This window comes from Ursus arctos, unplaced genomic scaffold (genome assembly GCF_023065955.2).
Source record: "Ursus arctos isolate Adak ecotype North America unplaced genomic scaffold, UrsArc2.0 scaffold_5, whole genome shotgun sequence".
Classification (NCBI taxonomy): Eukaryota; Metazoa; Chordata; class Mammalia; order Carnivora; family Ursidae; genus Ursus; species Ursus arctos.
Window position 1 is genome coordinate 38,686,601 of NW_026623067.1, and position 18,675 is coordinate 38,705,275.

The 18,675-nt window shown below is 40.3% G+C and overlaps 1 protein-coding gene across 3 annotated transcripts in view; it reads right to left on the bottom strand.

Moving 5' to 3' along the window:
* Window positions 1-18,092, bottom strand: part of DIAPH1 (diaphanous related formin 1) — a 91,816-nt gene extending 73,724 nt beyond the window's left edge. For 2 of the 3 annotated variants that reach the window (XM_057307212.1, XM_044384200.3), the window contains exon 1: window positions 17,883-18,078. In XM_057307212.1, the coding sequence (XP_057163195.1) occupies window positions 17,883-17,999 (117 nt within the window). In that variant the 5' untranslated portion in view covers window positions 18,000-18,078. Of the gene's footprint in view, window positions 1-17,882 lie in introns of all 3 variants that reach the window. The other variant, XM_057307213.1, reaches the window with a different exon arrangement.
* Between the last annotated feature and the right edge of the window lie 583 nt (window positions 18,093-18,675).

Genomic DNA, 18,675 nt, shown 5'->3' on the forward strand with positions numbered 1-18,675 from the left:
TGGCTGGGTACTGCTGTGCATTAAGACCATCAATCACATAAAAATGAAAAGCTGTCCCCTCATCCCCACTTCCAGAGAATAATTCAAGACTCTGATTCACTCACCACATCCTAATGTAATATGTGGTAAGATAAATCTTTTGGTTACCATCTACAGGAAATAAGAAACTTCCTAGACACTTTACAGTTTGGCTTCTATAAGAAACCAAAAGCAAAAAAGTCCAAAGACCCCAAGGTATGGCCTGTGAGGCCAAACTAATCAGATGACTTAATGAGTATGAAACATACCCTGATTATTATTATCATCATAAATGCAAATGAACTATAAAACTTCTCTTCCATACTGGATTTGTTGTGGTAGTGGTTATATCTATTAACACTTCAGGTTTTAAAAAGTGAGTGGATTATGGGGTGCCTGGCTGGCACAGTCAGTTGAGTGTCCAACTCTTGGTTTCTGCTTGGATCATGACCTCAGGGTAGTGGGATCGAGCCCCATGTTGGGCTCCATGCTCAGCAAGTAGTCTGCTTGGACTCCTCCTCCTATCACTCTACCCCTCCCCTCCATGCCCACGCATGCTCTCTCTCTTTCTAAATAAATAAAGAAATAGATCTTTAAAAAGTGAGTGGATGGGACTAAATATGGCAGTCTTTTAGACAGAGGTTCTGTTTGTCTGCCTAGCAACAGAACTCGCAATTTTTTAAACTCAAGGCTGTAAGAAAATCATTTCAGAGACAGATTCACCTCTACCCAACTCCCTAAATCTTTAACTTTTCCCACTCAGCAGGAAAACGGGACAAAATTCCCAATTAAGGATGGTCTCTTGGCACAAGATGTTCACAGACAAACAAAAAGTAATTAGGTAGTACCCTTAGCAGCAGAGAGGTTGGCAGGGATCTAGTAAGAGAATATGATTAAACTTTACTTTGAACAGAGTACATTACATATCAAAAAGTGTTTCTAACTCCTATCACTGTGCTTCACAAGAACAGGTAATCATGGATGATGATCCTATGAACCATGTGGTCCATACACGGATAATATAAACCTCCAGCTGCAAGCCTGTATCCCAGTACTTTCTAAATATTTTGTTCAGGCTTATTTTTTTTTTAAATCATAATTGAAGTATAGTTGATATACAGCATATTTCAGGTGTACAACACAGTGACTCAACAATTACATATGTTATGAAACGCTCACCAAAGTATTACAGTTTTACTGACTATATTCCCTATGCTGTACTTTTTATCCCCATGACTTATTTTATAACTGCAAATTTATAATCTCCTTTGCCCATTTCTTTTGCCCATTCCTCCACTACTCTTCCACCACCTTTTAAAAAAAATTTTGTTCAGGCTAATACCAGACATATCTGAGCTCTTGGCTAAATGACCACCACCTGAATGCCCTGTGGCCCACTGTGTGAAGATTCTAAGATGCCCAGGAGCCCTGGGAACTACACGTTTTCTTAGAATACCTATAATCACAAAGCAATTACACTAACTGCCTCAGGACAGTCCACTTATATCTCTCCCTCTCTGACATCCACCCTTGCTCAAGGGCTGTCTAATCTAGCGTAAGGGACGTATTTAGAGCGGTAGATAAAATTCTAAGATGTTCCATGAGATTCCTAGACTGACATATGCACCCTGTAAAATTACTAGGACAGTATGACAGGATACCACTCCTGTGATTAATTTCGATTATTCGGCATAATTGACTTTTAAGAAAGGGAAATAATCTGCACAGGCCTGACCCAATCACACCTGCCCTTTAAATCTGAGGTGAGATGTTAGAGACACAAGGACTCAACATGTCCTTTCTGACTTGAGCATGAAGGGGGCCAATTGCCAAGAACTGCAGGCAGCGTCTAGTTGCTGAGAGCCAGAAAGAAACAGGGACCTCAGTTCTACAATTGCAAGGAACTGAACTCGGCCAACATTGAATGAGCTTGGAAGCAGATTTTCCCCGAGTGACTCCAGACCAGAACTGGCCCAACTGACATACCTTGATTTCAGCCCTCTGATAACTCTGAGAATTCAGCCACACTACTCATGCTGGACTTCTGACTAATGGAACTGTAAGCTAATAAGTGGGTTTTGTTTTAAACTGTTGTGTTTCTTATATGCAGCAGCAGGAAACTAATACATCAAACAAACGGACAAAAATCTACAATTTATCTAGAACTTTGGCTGAAGGAAAAAGACTATGAGTCCTGATTTATTTATTTACAGCATCCTAAAAAACTACAAGTACGATTTTGAGCAAATCACTTTAATTCTTCATGCTTCAGTTCCCTTATTTATTAAAAACAAAGCAAAAGCAGACACACATACCTCCTGGGAACTAGGAGACAAAGTGGAGTGATAAGAGATCATTCTGTAAAGTAACTGCACTGTTATTACTACAGAAAGACTTGTTTTAAAATACACACCTGAAAAGTGGACTAGTTGACATTGTGCTCCAACAACAAAAGGAAAAAGCTATTCCTCATCTATCAACTATACATTTAGCCATAGTCAGTCATTTTGCAAAAAGAACTACAGAACTTACCAAAGGCAGGCTCTCAAAATTTTTTATCAGGCTGTTTATTGTAATTGCTTCTGTGGATCAGACTGTAAGTTGCTTGGGGCAGGAACCCATGACTTGTTCATTTGATGTGGCCAATATTTAATAAATATTTTAAAAAAAGCATCACTATAGGTTTAAGAGCATCATCCTAAGCATTGTATATTCATTAATTCCTTTACTCAAATTAGGCAAACCTAGGAAATACCTTAAGTCAAAGTCTGTGACAATGTGATTGTTATGGACAGGTCAGTGAACCATGAGACCACACCTTGAAGAGTCATGTCTTTCCCTATAGATGAGAATAGGGGATGTTAATTGGTACATGACACACTTTGAGTTGTCCTTGAGGAAAATACCCAACTATGGGACACATGTCACCTAGGGAGTCTTCCACCTCCTTTGAAAAGCAATAAGTCCTAAGACACAGGCTACCTACAAGTAAAATGGAAAGTAAAATGGAAAGCCAACAACAACCTTCTTTCAAATCCTCAACTACCTACCTAGGAAGGATCAGGTAAGGTATGTGTCATGCAGAATCAAACAGAGCAGAGAGCATGGTCTGGCTCTGATTCATCGCTTTATTCTACCACAGTAATGACATTCAGTTCCTTAGGATAGTTCCTTAGGCAACAGAAAGTTATCATGTGCACTTGAATTCAATTACCAATGAATCTCATTCCAGCTCGGACAAAAAATTTGTCACATTTCCACAAAGAGACAGTAAGGGCAGGCTGAGTTTTTCTTTTTATCTATCACAGTTTCAGTCTTATCTTTAGGACTGTATCATCTCATTAAGACTGGTATGAAAAGTAATAAAATGTATAGAAAGCACTTTGTTCTGCAAAGTGCTTTGTAAAAATTAAATAATATATGATGATGGAACCTATGTCACTTTTCAGCCTCCCTTCTTCAATTCCCACTCCTCATTTAGAAGTCAATTACAACTACAGAGAAGAAAATAACGGGTATATCTTCAAATGTAGAGAAGAAATTTCCCTTCCATTTTCAAGGAATGGCCCAAGGATGACACTGAATGAAGTCCGTATCTCATCTACCATTTGCAGAGAAACAAACTAGATTCTAACATCACTACTTATCGGTGCCAAAAGCCTAAACCAGAGTTATGTAGAACTGGAGCACTCACTTCCGAAAAGAAAAGAAAACAAAACAAAACTGAAGAGAAGAGAAAAAAAGAAAAAGGGTATCTCTGAGAAAAAGAAGACTAAAAAGCATAAAAATGACCAGGAATTGAAAAACATCAACTATAAAGCTTATTAAGTTAAATGGGTTTAAGGGAAAGAAACCTGAAGATTATCTAGTAGTCCCCAGAAATGGAGATGGCTCACTCATGCTCCCCACGATCACTATGGGAAAACTGCTAAAGGAGTCAGACCCTCACAGCCTGTTCATTTAAGTTTCATGCTGCCTTGGCAGACCCACAGCTCAACTCAGAACTGGACAGTTAGCTTGCTAGAATTCATACAAGAAACCAAAAGGAACACAGAGGAGGAGAGTCCGATATCTTTTAAACTTAATTAAGAGAGTTCTTGGGGCACCTGGGTGGCTCAGTCGGTTAAGCATCTGCCTTCGGCTCAGGTCATGATCTCAGGGTCCTGGGATCAAGCCCCAGATCAGGCTCCCTGCTGAGCAGGGAGCCTACTTCTCTCTCTCCTGCTCCCCCTGCTTGTGCTTTCTCTCTTTGTTAAATAAACAAACAAATCTTAAAAAAAAACAAAAAGACCAAAAAAAAAACAACAACCTTAATTTAGAAGGTTCTTTCAATCTACGCCCACCTTCCAGAGCCAGTATCTTTTTACTGATACCCAGGATGCCCTGAGACATTCCAAGCAGTGACATTCGTCAAGTACAAGTTAGAAATGTCCTACAAAGAGCATTAGGTAACTAATCATTACCTGTTTCAGTAATTTAGTTATAAATTTGAAGCAAATTACTTACAAATGCAAAGCAACAAACTCAATATCCGCACAACTGTCTAAATCATTTGGTGAGAGTCTGCTTTCAAATAAACCACATTTCCCAGCTGTGATTAAAATGAAGGAAAAACTATCTTAACATTAGGATTCAATCCTCTGACAGGTCCAAAATACATTCTAATAGTCCTGTTAGTTCAAGAAGGCAAGCCTCTTAGGAAAAAGGAAAAGGTAACATTTTGCCTACCGCTAAGCTTATTTTAAAGCCCGGGACTGGCATAGCCTGCATCCCAGATAGCTGATAGCCTAGAGAAAAGAAGGGAAGTCCACTCAGGTTTCACTATTCTAGCACAGCAGAGCAGGTGGAAACCAGGCTGGGAACATTGCATTCCCCCTACAAGTCCATCCAAACTAACTGCCAGCCCCTTGCACTATGAACCACTCATGGGTTGGGACAACAAGCTACCAACAGAGAAAGTGCTCAGATTCTGGAAGTCCTAGTTTCCTATCAAGTGTCACAAGGTGTGGCAGACATGACCATCTCTTTTGTTGCCAGGAAGGAAGTGCACATATATGCTGTCATCTGGTGAGAGAATCAGTAAGCAAAACTTCCTCCCTTTCAAACATCCTAAGGTCCTGATAAACTTTTGAACACACACAGAAGTCTCCCCCACTTTTCAACAGTTCATGTTAGGCCACTTTGGTATTTTGGAAGTCCTATATTAGTACCTGTTTTTGCTAACTGAAAGAATTCCATAAAAGATTCTCACTTTTACAAAAAAAAAAAAAAAAGGTGAAAAGAGAAAACAGCATCCAGCATTTGTTTTGCAGGGAGCCGTTATGAGAAAGGCAGTGCACACCCCGAGCAGGGCTACACTTAGCATCTCAGCATCAGGCCACTGTGGCTTTGAAGCGTGTCTGTAAGCATCCGTGTTTTGTCTCCATTTATTTTGTGCCTCCATTAGCAAGATGTGGCCTAAGTTACCAAAAAAGCCTGAGAGGTTATTTTTAGGAATCCTCAAAAATTTTTCCATATAAATTAATGATAAGTGCTTCTTTATGTCATTTTGATTTATGAAAAATTTCATAGGAACACCCAACTTTCAGAAGGGGGATGCTGTATAGAAAACAATAAATAATGTTTACCTATTTTTCCAAAATTTCAGCACATTTCTCCAGTTCCAAATACTGATACTTGTTCTTCACTTTCTTAGTGGGCCTCTGTCTTTACTGCCCGAGCTTAGACTGTAATTGCTCCTTTAAAAAGGGGGTGTTGTCCATTCATTTGGAAACACTCAGTGACTCAGGAATGCTGTTTCCCAATCTCCGTAGCAACTGTTTTCTCCTCCCATGCTGTGATGTGAGTAGCAGGACATCTACTCTTCCTCAAGGGTTAGCACATGTATGACACACCCAAGGCCTGGCTGACAGGAAGTTCCTGAAGCTGATACTACTTCTACATACAGGGACCAAGTATGAGGCCACCTTGTTTTAAATCCCATTCTTAAACCCTTCATTTCCAAATGATGGTTACACCTCCTTTTTTCCTATCCTCACGTCACTCCTAAATACCCCAGAAATAATCACAGCCTACTGATAATAGCTTAACGATCCAAAAATTACATTACACAGACTTGATCTTATGAAACCATAGTAAACATTTTCTAAGCCCCTTCAAATTTAGAATAAGATCTGATTTTAAGAAAATCTTGCAGGGGAGTGGGGTAGGAGAGCATCAGGTGAAATCTTATTACTCTTCTATCACCAGAAATACAAGCAAGAGTTAAAATACAGGGGCGCCTGGGTGGCTCAGTCGTTAAGCGTCTGCCTTTGGCTCAGGGCGTGTTCCCGGGGTCCTGGGATCGAGCCCCACATCAGGCTCCTCTGCTGAGCCTGCTTCTTCCTCTCCCTCTCCCTCTGCTTGTGTTCCCTCTCTCACTGGCTGTCTCTCTCTCTGTGTCAAATAAATAAATAAAAAATCTTAAAAAAAAAAAAAAAAGAGTTAAAATACAGTGCTTCTGATAGTTCCACACTACAATTGCTAGAAGTATGTTCTAACACAAACAGACAATTTCAGGCCAAAGTACTTAGGCTACAAAATGTAAATGTAAAAATAAATGTAATAAATGGAAAGCAAGGTAGGGGATGGTTTTATTTTTATACACATTTATATTTTCTTATAACTAGGTGTCTCTGATGATAAAAAACACATTTCCATTTCAAACAAAGTAAGCACTTTTCAAAGATTAGAAAGCTAGAAAATGTTTATGATACATTGTTTTAAAAGCAGAAAACTTGTGTAAGCTATAATGGCAACTTTGTAAAAATGTCTGTGCATAGACATAATAACTAAAATATTCAAACACTAAGTGAAATAAAAAAAGAAAAGTAGAAATTTGGGCTTTAAAAACTGTTATTTTAAAAATACGTGTGTGTGTGTGTGTGTGTGTGTGTGTGTATATTTTTTAAAGAGCATTAAAAAAACATAGCACAGCACCTAAAAGCAAAGCAACATTATCCAATTCCCATATTCAAAATGCCCACTAGTATTTACTCTTCTCCAGTAGTACTCTACTTAAGGAAACACTCCAGCAGAGCACAGTTAGAAAAATTCAGGGTGACAAAGCAATGTAAGAAAGAATAGTGAGGGGTGCCTGGGTGGCTCAGTCAGTAAAGCATCTGCCTTCGGCTCAGGTCATGATCTCAGGGTCCTGGGACAGAGCCCCACATAGAGCTCCCTGCTCCGCAGGAAGTCTGCTTCTCTGTCTCCCTCTGCTGCCTGCTTGGGCTCTCTTTCTCTTTCGCAAATAAATAAAATCTTAAAAAAAAAAAAAAAAAAAAGAATAATGAATAGACTAAAAAGCTGGCTCACCTAATTACATGACCTTAAGCAAATTACTACCTCCAGGCCTCAGCGGCCTCCTCATATTAAGATGAGGAGACTGGATCAGATCATTTTCAGGGTCTCTTGAGAGGCCCTTAAAGACTGTGCTTAGCTACTACTGCTCTTTTTGAGGGTAGCCCAATGCCTGCTGCTTGCCTGATAGTACGTATCCTACAGTGGCTTCTCACCACTTCTTCTTGTGGTTTCAATCACAGGAAACAGACGTCACCCATGGGCCTAGAAGTAACGAACAAGCCCTGGCGGATGCAAAAAGCTGCCAACTAAGGCCAACTCCCATCTTTCTAAAATACAAGAATCAAGAAATCACTAGAAACCTTTATGCCTGGGGAGCCTAATACACATCTTTCACAAAAAACTAACAAAACTAAAAATATCTCTGTAGGTCCCATGCATGCAAACACGATGAATTAATTTTAGAATAGTCTTACTCTATTTTGCTTCTATGACCAAATGAAGAAACTGAAGAACAGCTATGGGTAGCATTATAAGAGGTTAAGAAGGGGGGAAAAAGGTCACTATCACTTTCTGTGGAGACCTAGACATATCCTGAGGACTTGGAGATTCATCCTTGTCTTCTTTATTTAATATTCTATGTAAACCTTCTACAGCCCTAAAAGACTGTAATACTAACAGATTAAAATAATATGGGGACTTAGCAATTATTCACTTTAAATGTATGCTAACAATCCCTACAGCACTGGGTCAAATACTGCTCTCATTCATAATGATAAAAGTTGGCAGCCCTGAACTATGTAAAATAACACAGAGATTTTTAATCCTACAGACATGTTCTTTCATCAAACACAAAACTACAAGATACTATCTCTAAAGAATAATAATAAACTTTTCCCAACAGAGTTCTGGTCGGATATAGTTAACATTAGTGGTTCTCTCTGCCTCAGTTACCCTGGTGAGAGAGGACTAATGTTTTTAAAACTGCCAATCTCCTACATTAGACCACAGAAACGGAGAACCTTGAAAGTCATCTCAAGATTCCCAAGACTAACAAAACTAAAATACATTTAAGAGGATATTGCTTATGTGAGCAAAACACCACCAGTGGGCTTAGGAACCTCACAAGCAAGATGGGAAATAAGATCCCCCCCAAAAAAGTTATCTCCTTCCCTCTCTATATTATATATAATACACATGTGGGGTTTTTTTTTATTCACAAAGATTAAAGAACACTTCCAACAAGCGGGCAATTGAAACCATTACTGCACTATACACACACACACACACATATATACATGTGTATGTGCATATATATGTGTGTGTGTGTGTGTGCGCGTATATACATATATAAAAGGAAACTTTTAAGAAGAAATAACACGGCCCAAAGATAAGTTCTGATTCTCCCCACAATGGGATTTCCCACCTGAGCCCATAATTTGGCTATACAGCTTTGAGATCCCACTGAGAGTCGTATTTTTAAAATCTAGATTTATGGCTCAAAGTCTGAAAAGATGGGTGTGTTAAAATTGATAAGGATTATAAATCAAACAAACTTAACTATCTAAACTCCATCTAGGTAGCAGAAATGATTTGCTGAAACATTAACACTTATCTATTCTGTTCTTGGATATGCTGATTTACTGTCACCATCACACATTCACAAGGCCAAAAATTGCATCAACATGTGTCATGACATGCTACAGAACACTAATTTTCAGTCCTGCTGTCTGCAGGTTTCTACAGAAAGAGAACCTAAAAGCCCTTAATATGAATAAAATAATCCCTATGAAGTGGCTTCATCTTTCTTAAATGACTGATCTCCCTTATAAATCCTCTTGACTGCTATAACTGGGCCATTTCTTGACCACAGCCACACATTTGTGTCTCTGATCCTCTGTTCACACTGCTCCCCACACCATGAAATCCCTTCCCTTCTTCTCTACCAACCCTTATTTCCCTCCAAGGCCTGACATACCCCCCATCTTCTATGAAATTAACTATAACTGTCCACCAATTATATCCTGGATCATTTACAGAATTTGGGACATAAAAAAAGACCTTTGAAGTCATTTGTGCTGAATCTCTAATATTACAAGAAAAGACCAAGAAAAGTGAAATGACTTGCCCAGAGTTCAAATGGTTAATTAGTAGCAAAGTCCAACTGAACAGCAATATTTGGAAAGAAAATTTCAGTGGTAATGGAAGATACAGGTTCTAGTCCTAGGTCTAGCTATAAATGCAGACAGACCACTTTCCTAGGTCCACATTTCTAAATGTATAAAATAAAGGGTTTGAATGAAATAATTTTTAGCATCATTTTCACTTCCAGCATTCTAAGATTCTGAAACCTAGTTCTTCTGACTCACAGTCCAGCACTCTTTCCACTTAATTCCTTCACTTCTCTGAAACTCTACAGCTTCTAAACTCTTTGTCCATAGCCTCTGAGCTTTTCCTACCCATTCTCCTATTGACATGACTGAGATGAAAATCTATTAAAAAGCAAGGGCTAAACAGGACATGTGATAGGACAACCACATGACTTCTTGATCTTTAGCCTTTTGGATCTAGGATAGATCCATGTGGATTCAGACAAACTAGAGAAACTCTATTCTCTACTCTTTGCCACTAGTCGTACAGAAAATCCTAGTTCCGGGTACCTGGATCTCTGTAGCAAAGTCTTAATTATTAACCACAGGCAAATAACTGCCAGGTCTAAAGAACAAACATCACTAGGCCCCACACTCAGAAGAGACCCTGGAGTTATTAACCATTCATAATCCTTAGAGTCAAGCTTCAGGGCCACAAAGAGAGGATTTTAAAGATACTGTATGCCAATTCTAAAATACAGAAAAGATAACTGTTAGAGGTGGTCTAACAACAGCTTCCTCCTTCCCATTTGTCACCACTGCTTGCTGCTCTCATCAATTTAAACAACTAAAACAACTGACAGGTGATGCTGTTAGAGGTGTTTCATTTACAAAGAAGATAAGGTTGCATTTTTAAAAACAGTAACTGGCAACTTCTTAATAACTCATGAGCCAGAGGAAAGACTGGTTCTGATGCACTGAAACAGCTACCTCTTCATGCCTAAGATAACAAAGGTTTAATTATAATTCTTGCAATGACTTCAAAGTCTACATTACTAAATGCAAAAAGCAGTTAGCCATTTAACCACTGCACTTTGTCCATCTAGACCCAATACTTTTTTCCCACCAAATGAACTGGAGGAGAGCCCAGTTTTAATCAACTACAGTCATCAAATGACTAAAGAGATGACATCAAAATTTTCTATGGAATTCCTAGCAGTAAATACTCTTTTACACTTCAGGTGCAAAAACTGCACACTTGTAAAATGTCAGTACAATGTAGTGAATAAGATTTTTTTCTTAAATCAGGTAGATCTCAGTTTGAATCCCAGTTCTACAAGCTAAAGCAAGTTGCTTGACCTCACTGAGTATCAGTTCAATTACCTATAAAACGGGAATAACAATAGTACCTATTTTATAAGACTGAGGTAGAGATTAATGAGATAATGAATCTAAAGCTCTTTAGAGCTGTAATAAGTACACAACAAATGCTCTTACTACTGCTACTGTTGTTATTACTACTCCCTGTCCTTCCAGTCTGGGATGAATTCATCTTCCTATCTATCAAGACGCTGAACATACATTAATATTTATAGATAGGAAGACTGGCATTATACAGTAGCACACGGAGTACAAGAGAACAAAAGGTTTCTAACACCACATATTAAGATCAAAATGCAACCAGGATAAACTGAATCTCAAAGGTCCTCCAATCCCAAGTATCAGAAATGTTCTGTCTTTGCCTACAGGTGAAAATTTACGCCTTGAGGAGCATGAGCGGAATATAACTAACATATCCACAGCAGAAAAGTGGAGAACGTAAGAGCTTCATCTATAAAACTTCTAGAAGAAAACAGAAGGAGAAAATCTTAGGGGCTATGATTTTTAGCACAGATTTTTGAAATATGACACAAAAGCAAAAAGTTAAAAAAAATTGGACTTCAAAATTAAACACTTTTGTTCTTCATACCACAGTGTTTAAAAAAAAAGAAAGAAAAGGCAAATCACAGGAGAAAGAAAATATCTGTAAAACACATACCCAACAAACGACTTGCATTTAGAATATAATAAAAAATTTTAAATGGGCAAAAATTTTGAACAGACACTTCAGCAAAGATATACAGATAGCAAATAAGCACAGTAAAAGATGCTCAACATTACACAAATGCAAATTAAAGACACACTGAAACACCACTACACACCCACTAGAATGGCTAAAATTTAAGGCTCATCATAGTAAGAGTTAACAAGGAACTGGAACTCATATATTGCTTGTGGGAATGTAAAATGGTACAGTCTGGAAAACAGTTTGGCAATTTTTTAGAAAGTTAAACAGAGCCGTACCAAAAAAAAGGGGGGGGGGCAGCTTTCTCTGAGATTTAAGGCCAATACCAAGGTATATTTCTTGGTTTTCTATGACCTTCAGGATCAAAGACAGTTTATAAATCATCTGCTGGTAGATCCTTAAAGTATGTTAAATCTTAAAAGAAAATGCAAATTCTACGTTTTTACACAGCAGTATTCTAAAATACGGAATAAATCACATAATCAGAAATCCAGAGGGGCGCCTGGGTGGCTCAGTCAGTAAAGCGTCCGCCTTCAGCTCAGCCCATGATCCCAGGGTCCTGGGATCCAGCCCCACATCGGGATCCCTGCTCAGTGGAGAGCCTACTTCTCCCTCTCTCTCTGCCTCTCGCTGTCACTCTATCTTAAATAAAATCTTTTTAAAAAAATAAGAAAAATTAAAATTCATCCAGGCCTTTGCATGGCTTAATAGAAATTCCTTAAAAAAAAAAAAAGTGTTGTGGTAGGCACCCTGTATTGTGTAAGACTGATGAATCACAGACCTGTAGCCCTCAAACAAATAATACATTATATGTTAATTTAAAAAAAAAAAGAAATCCAGAAAAATCCAGGACACCATAAACTCCACCCTTATCTGCTATCTTAACAAAATGCCAAAGTCACTATCACCTAAGGACCACTTATAACCACCACCATGGATGGAATCTCCCATCTTCCATATAAGAACACTTCCACAGGGACACCTGGGTGTCTCAGTTGGTTAAGCGTCCAACTCCTGATTTTGGTTCAGGTCATGATCTCAGGGTCGTGAAATCAATCCATGCTGGTCATGGAGCCTGCTTAAAGTTCTCTCTCTCCCTCTTCCTCTGTCCCTCCCTCCCCACATACTGGTGATCCCTCTCACTCTTTCTCTCTCTCAAAAAAACAAAACTAAACTAAACAAAAAAACCCCTTCCACATAAGAATGCCACGTATTCCTCTTAATTCAGTTCCGTTATGCTTACTTTCTTTGGTCTCCCCTTATCTGTTCCATCCCCCTTCTTGGAGGAAAAAAAATTAAGCAAATATTTATAGGACAAACCGAAACTCTTTGATTGTCAGTGAGCCAAGCAACACAGAGCCAGTTTCTTCAATCTTTTCCCTCTCAGTCACATAGCTTCTAGTGTATCCGTTCCTCTTATATAATCTCTACTACTCTAGCTATTCCAAGATCCTGAAATTTACTAAAGGAAATGTAGAATCCAAAATTTCTGCTTCTCCTCCTCAATTCATTTATCCAATATCCACCCTATAGCCCCCTGATGTTTCCAAACTCTAAATGTAAGAATAGAGTGCTGCACTGAGTGGGTGTTTGGGCTTGATGACATTTAAAGTCCCTTCCAACACTAAAATTTTAAGGCTACCATTCACAGCAAGCTTTAATAATGAATGGAAGACTCTCAAAGTGGAAAGAACAATGATACACCCAGTTATCCTGTAATCAGTGGTAAAATTCATAAAAAGACTGGTCCTAATACTTCTTTTCCTTCAGTATTTCTTTTACTTTATTAAAAATAATTTCTCTAATAAAATGTTTGCCAAAAGAAAGAAAGAAAGAGTAAAAGAGGGGTGGAAAAGAAGGTAAAATACATTCCCAGTGTTTAAACATTCTTTAATTTTCCATTTTAGCTTTGAAGCTTTAAGAAATTTTAGTATCAACAGCTTTTACCATTCCTGATTCCCCAAAGGCCTAGCTGCTGATGGGACTGGGACCAGCCGTCAGAGAAGCAGATAGGGAATAAAAACAAAGACAGAGGGGATGATAGTAGCTGGGCAAGGGCAGAGGGTTGACTTTGTCTCATCTAACCCTAAGTAGGGGCAAACACCAAATGTTGCTTTGCTCATTAGTAAGAGGTGAATTTTTTTCCTACTGCTTTCAAACAAGAGTGAACAAGGAAGCTCTACATAATAAAGAAAAACAGGTAAGTAATACATGGCTCGTTTCAAACAGAAATGCTTTCTGTAGTCATTAATGACTTCAACTGAGACATAAAATGGGAGAAAACACCATCTGCATATACAAACCTTTTTTTTTCTTTATAATGCCTACTATTTCTTAATAAACATTTTAACTTGTTCTTCTAAATCATATGTGATACAACCTTATCTTTTAAACCTCCATTATATTTCACTGAAAATGTAACACTGTCCAGGAATAACTTGGCAATCCATTTATAAAATACAGAGGGCCCCATGGATAGCAAAATGTTATTCTATTATACGGGAAATAAAACTAGCCTATTCTGACCCATGCCAAATAACAAACTTAAACCACTTCTCACTTATTATTTTCTCAGGTTTTATAATAATGATAATTCCTAATCATAAAATTTTCAGGTCTTTTAAAATAAAAGTATCCCAATGTTTATCAACTCTCCCAAGGCAGAGATTTTAATTCTGAGGCATTCCCTCAGTATATGACCTTTTGTGAGGGAGGATTTCCTTTGAGACAAGTAAATGTAACATGATCAAGTGGATCCTTGTGCTACTTCTTTAAAGACAAGGCGGGGGAAAAAGGGCAGCAATTTTTAAGGTAATCATTCTGCCACTGCAAACCTCAAAAACATTCCTGCAGGCTCCCCTCTCTCTAAACTAAGTAATCCCTGTGTTTATCATCTTCAAAAAAACCCCAAAAACAAAAAAACCCCACATAACTTGTATAAAGTTCTCTGTATATTCCTGGGTTTTCTGGAACCTTTTGGATTAAAGTTAATGTCTTTAAGAGGACAGAAGCGGATAAATGCATGAACAACTCCCCTTCTTTCATATTCTCCACCTTCCCTAATATCTCTTTAAAATTCTGCCTAACATCCTTTACCTTTGGCTGCTCTTTTGGATGGACAGGGGTCTACAACCAAACATTTATACTTTCACCATCACTCTGCTTTTAGAAGGGCATGAAAACTACCACTTGGTGAAAAATTCAATATATACCTCCAAAATTAAACAAGATTTTTAAAATCATGTATCTTCTATTCTCTCTACTCCCAAGCTAAAACTCATGTTTTACAAAGTTATGTCCCTAGCTGAATCAGGAAGCAATATCCTTTCTTAGAACTCATCCACTTCTTGATTGTATAAGGCATGTGGTTTATAAAATGCAGGAATACTCTGCAGCCTCCCAACACCCTGGTTGTAATTACTACCTTTACACATATTTCAGCCAGCAGTCTATTTGACACCCACATTCATCGCTGCTGAAAAATCCGAATACATTTTGTTCGTTTCAAATTTTTATTTTCTTTCACCCTAAGGACCTGTGAAAGGAAGTGCAACAATGCTGGAGAAGGGATATGCTTATGGCCCAGGAGGAGAAAGACTCCTGAAAAATCAAGGGGGAATACCAGGCAGCCCAGCTTGAGCCACACACATCAGCATCTCTAACAATCAAATGTTTTTAAAAGGTGATTCCCAACCACTTTTTAAACTTTGACTCCATGTGCTTTCCACCCAAGATGTGTCAGAGAGTAAGACCGTATTACCGTCTTCGGCAATATGTGAGCTCTGTGTTCCATTCAGTTGATCTATACTTAGAACCTGCATAAGCTTGGAAAGGTACGTAGCAGCAGAAGCAATAAGAAACTCCTCAGAAGCAAACAAATAACCTTTAGCACACAAGGTCCAAACCAGTGCAGTTTTATAAAGTACATTCTTAATGGAACTCCAGAGGACACACACTCTAGCAAAGGTGGAACAGGCAAAACACCTCTAAATTTGCTTTTTTAGCCTATAGTTCAAAAAACTAAGCCATGGGTAACAAAAGCACACCAGCAATCAATCTCTCCCCCTCCACCCACCCACATATACATACAGATACAAAGAGAAGTGTATTGCAATGCTCCTCCTAGTCTCTCATTGCCACAGACTTCTCATAAAAAGGAGAAAGAGAAAATCCCGAATGCCTTGAGGTGAGTTACAGCTGGCAAGAAAGGGGTTAAGTAGCACTACTTTTCTGGAAACTTTCCAATCCCCTAGCTCTGAATGCAATTCTCCTCACTACCTGTGCTCCGTATTTTTTTTTTTAACAATTCAGCAGGTTAAGAGTTAAAAACAACACCTCAGAAAGAAAAAGAGAACTTGGTACGGCTCCACCCTCTGTAAAGCAAATACCAAAAACTGAGCCAAATCCACTCAGCATATACAAGACCCCACGGACATTCCAAAACACAGGTGAAAAGAAGTTAAGTTTCCTCACGTATCTCAACTTTCAGCACCATGCACTTAGATTTCCCCAATTTCACTTGTGAAACACACAAGTGTTAGATAAAACAAAAGCACAAATAAAATTCTATTTAAGGACTTGAAAAACATACACAAGTCACAGAGTTCACTACATATTAGCAGGAATAACTGGAATTCGGGTAAGGAAGGTCAAACAGTACCCATGGAAACAACAGCAAAACAAAAATAACAGATATATATACAGAAATAAAAAAGGAATACGGGCCCTAGAACTTAAGTCTTAGAAGAAAAGCTGAGTGTCAATTCCTATCCTAAAGAAACATAAGGAAATGTTGCTTTCATCACCACAGGGGAGGGTCATTACTACCATTAACCCAACATTTCTGGAAAAAAAGATGTTCACCAGATGAAAAACAGGCAGTTACTGACAGCCCATAAGTCACTGGAAAGGACAGTCCAGAAGCACCTGCCTTGCTAGAAATAGGTAGGAAGAGATGAGTCACTATTTTAATTCTGCTTAGTACTCTCCACATCTCAATCCTCTAGGTCCCAAAGCAACATTTTTTTCCTGTTTCCTTTATCAGTTTTCTTCCCAAACTTGTGGAGTTGGGTCAGAATACTAAAGGTTGGGGATAAGAGAAAAGAGAAAGGGTAAGAGTCAGAATCCAGTTGGTTAGTACAAAGAGATACTGGGGTGGGGGCAAAATTACCTGGAAGACAAGACTAAATAACTACATTTACAACTAGCAAATGATTACTAAGATCCAAGACTCCCTCTCTTGGATAGTACCCCATATCTTTCAAAGCTTTTACAGTAAAAAGCAAACAGCTTCCTGGAGAAAGGAGTAAAAAAGATTTAGTGCAGGCAAAGGTAATGAAGTATGATAGCGTTACATGAATATCAGTATTCCTTCAGACTCGGATTGGAAGTCACTAGCACCTGAGGAAAGCTATACTCTTCTACAGGTCAGGAAAGGAATGTCACTAGCCTGTCACACAGAGGGTGGCAGAGGAGCAAGGATGGTTATCATAGGAAACATATAAAAAGCAATTCAATTACGAAGAAACTTCTTGGACTTGCAGCCTAACTTCCTTCCTACGGGGGAGATTTAAATCACCACCCTAGGTCAAGAGGGGCATCATTATGAGAAGTTCTAACCCCCTGAAAAGTGATAAGCAACAGGGCAAAGAGACAGGTTCTCTGGACGGAGGAATACGGGGAAGCAAATTAACGTCATGCCCGATGACCATAGGACCTGGGCAGGAACCCATTCCTGCAATCACAAGGACAAACATGCGAGGGAGGAGGGAAGGTAGGGCCCAAGTCAGGTAACATTCCAGAGGGGAAGGATTATCAGGTGACACCGGGCTGAGGGCCCAGAGCTGGGGCTAGGAGGGAGGAAAGTTAGCAGGTGAAAGGGATCAATCTTGAGAAGGAAGTGACCTTTAGGAGAAGCAAATAAGAGGATACCAAAAAAAAAGTGGGGGAGGCTTAAGAGTAATAGGGAAAATGGACCCAGAAAAAGCACAGAGAACAAGACCGAGAAGGCGTGTGCGGGTAACAGAGAAGAAGAAAGGAAGTGAGGCTGAGAGGGAAGGGATGGGGCTAAGACCCGCCGGACTATGGGGGCGGAGGGCACAGCTAGCTGGCGGGAGGGGGTGGGGGGAGGTGTGAAGAAAGCCCCGAGGCTGCCGGGGCGAGAGCCGGGTAGGACTCCGGGGTTTCCCGAGGTCCCGGAGAGGTAGGATGTCGGACTGTGGAGCCCGGGACCCAGCAAACCGAGAAAGAGAGGAGCGGGGGCGGCTCCCTAGTGACGAGCGTATACCCCTGGGCCCGGCTGTGGGGGTCTCTCTGGACCGGAGGGCGGTTAAGGGGCCAGGCTGAGGGAACCGGGTGGGAGGGACACTCACAAATTTCTTGGATTTGCCGCCGTCGCCGCCCGCCGCAGGCAGCTCGTCGGGGCTCCGGCCCTTCTTCTTGTCCCGGGTCCCGCGGCCGGGACCCTGGCCCCCGCCGAGCGGCTCCATGTCCAGGTTCGCGCTAGCAAATGACTCCGCGCCTACACCGCTCCCACCCAGCACCTCCCGACCCGCCGCCGCTGCCGCCGCCGCCGCCCAGCAGCTCCTCAGCCCGCCGCCGCGCCCCGCCTCATTAGTATGCCGGGCTGCGCGCGCCTCATGAATATACAACGGCGACGCCTCGCTCCCGCCCGCCTGCCCCACTTCCGCCCGGACCCGCAGCTCCTACCAATGGGGGAAGGGAGGGGGTGGAGGAAAGCCGCGGAAGCAAGCTACCTGCCCGGCGGGCCTAACCATTCGGACCCACGTGGGGGGGGGGTGGTGTGTGGGCGGTGCAACTGTGCGGCCTCAACCCGGAATGGCGCCACCTGGCGGTCTGCGCGGGGCAGGCCTCCCCGCGCCCACGCAGTGCCCACGTGGCTGTAAAGCCCTGACCCTCTCACACCCTAGAGCAGGATACTTCTGAACCAAAAATCAGATAAGAGAGAGAGCCATCTAGAGAGAGTGTCATCTTGGCCGAAAATCCAGTGCCGGTCTTTCAAGGATAATAGTTTTTATGTGTGCACTATCAGTGGAGCACATGGAAAAATTTAAAAGCAACAGCTATCATTTATTGAAAGCTATGTGCCAAAAACAGAGCTTGGTCCAGAGTGGGTGCTAGACTGGAAATCAACTAGCCCTGGAG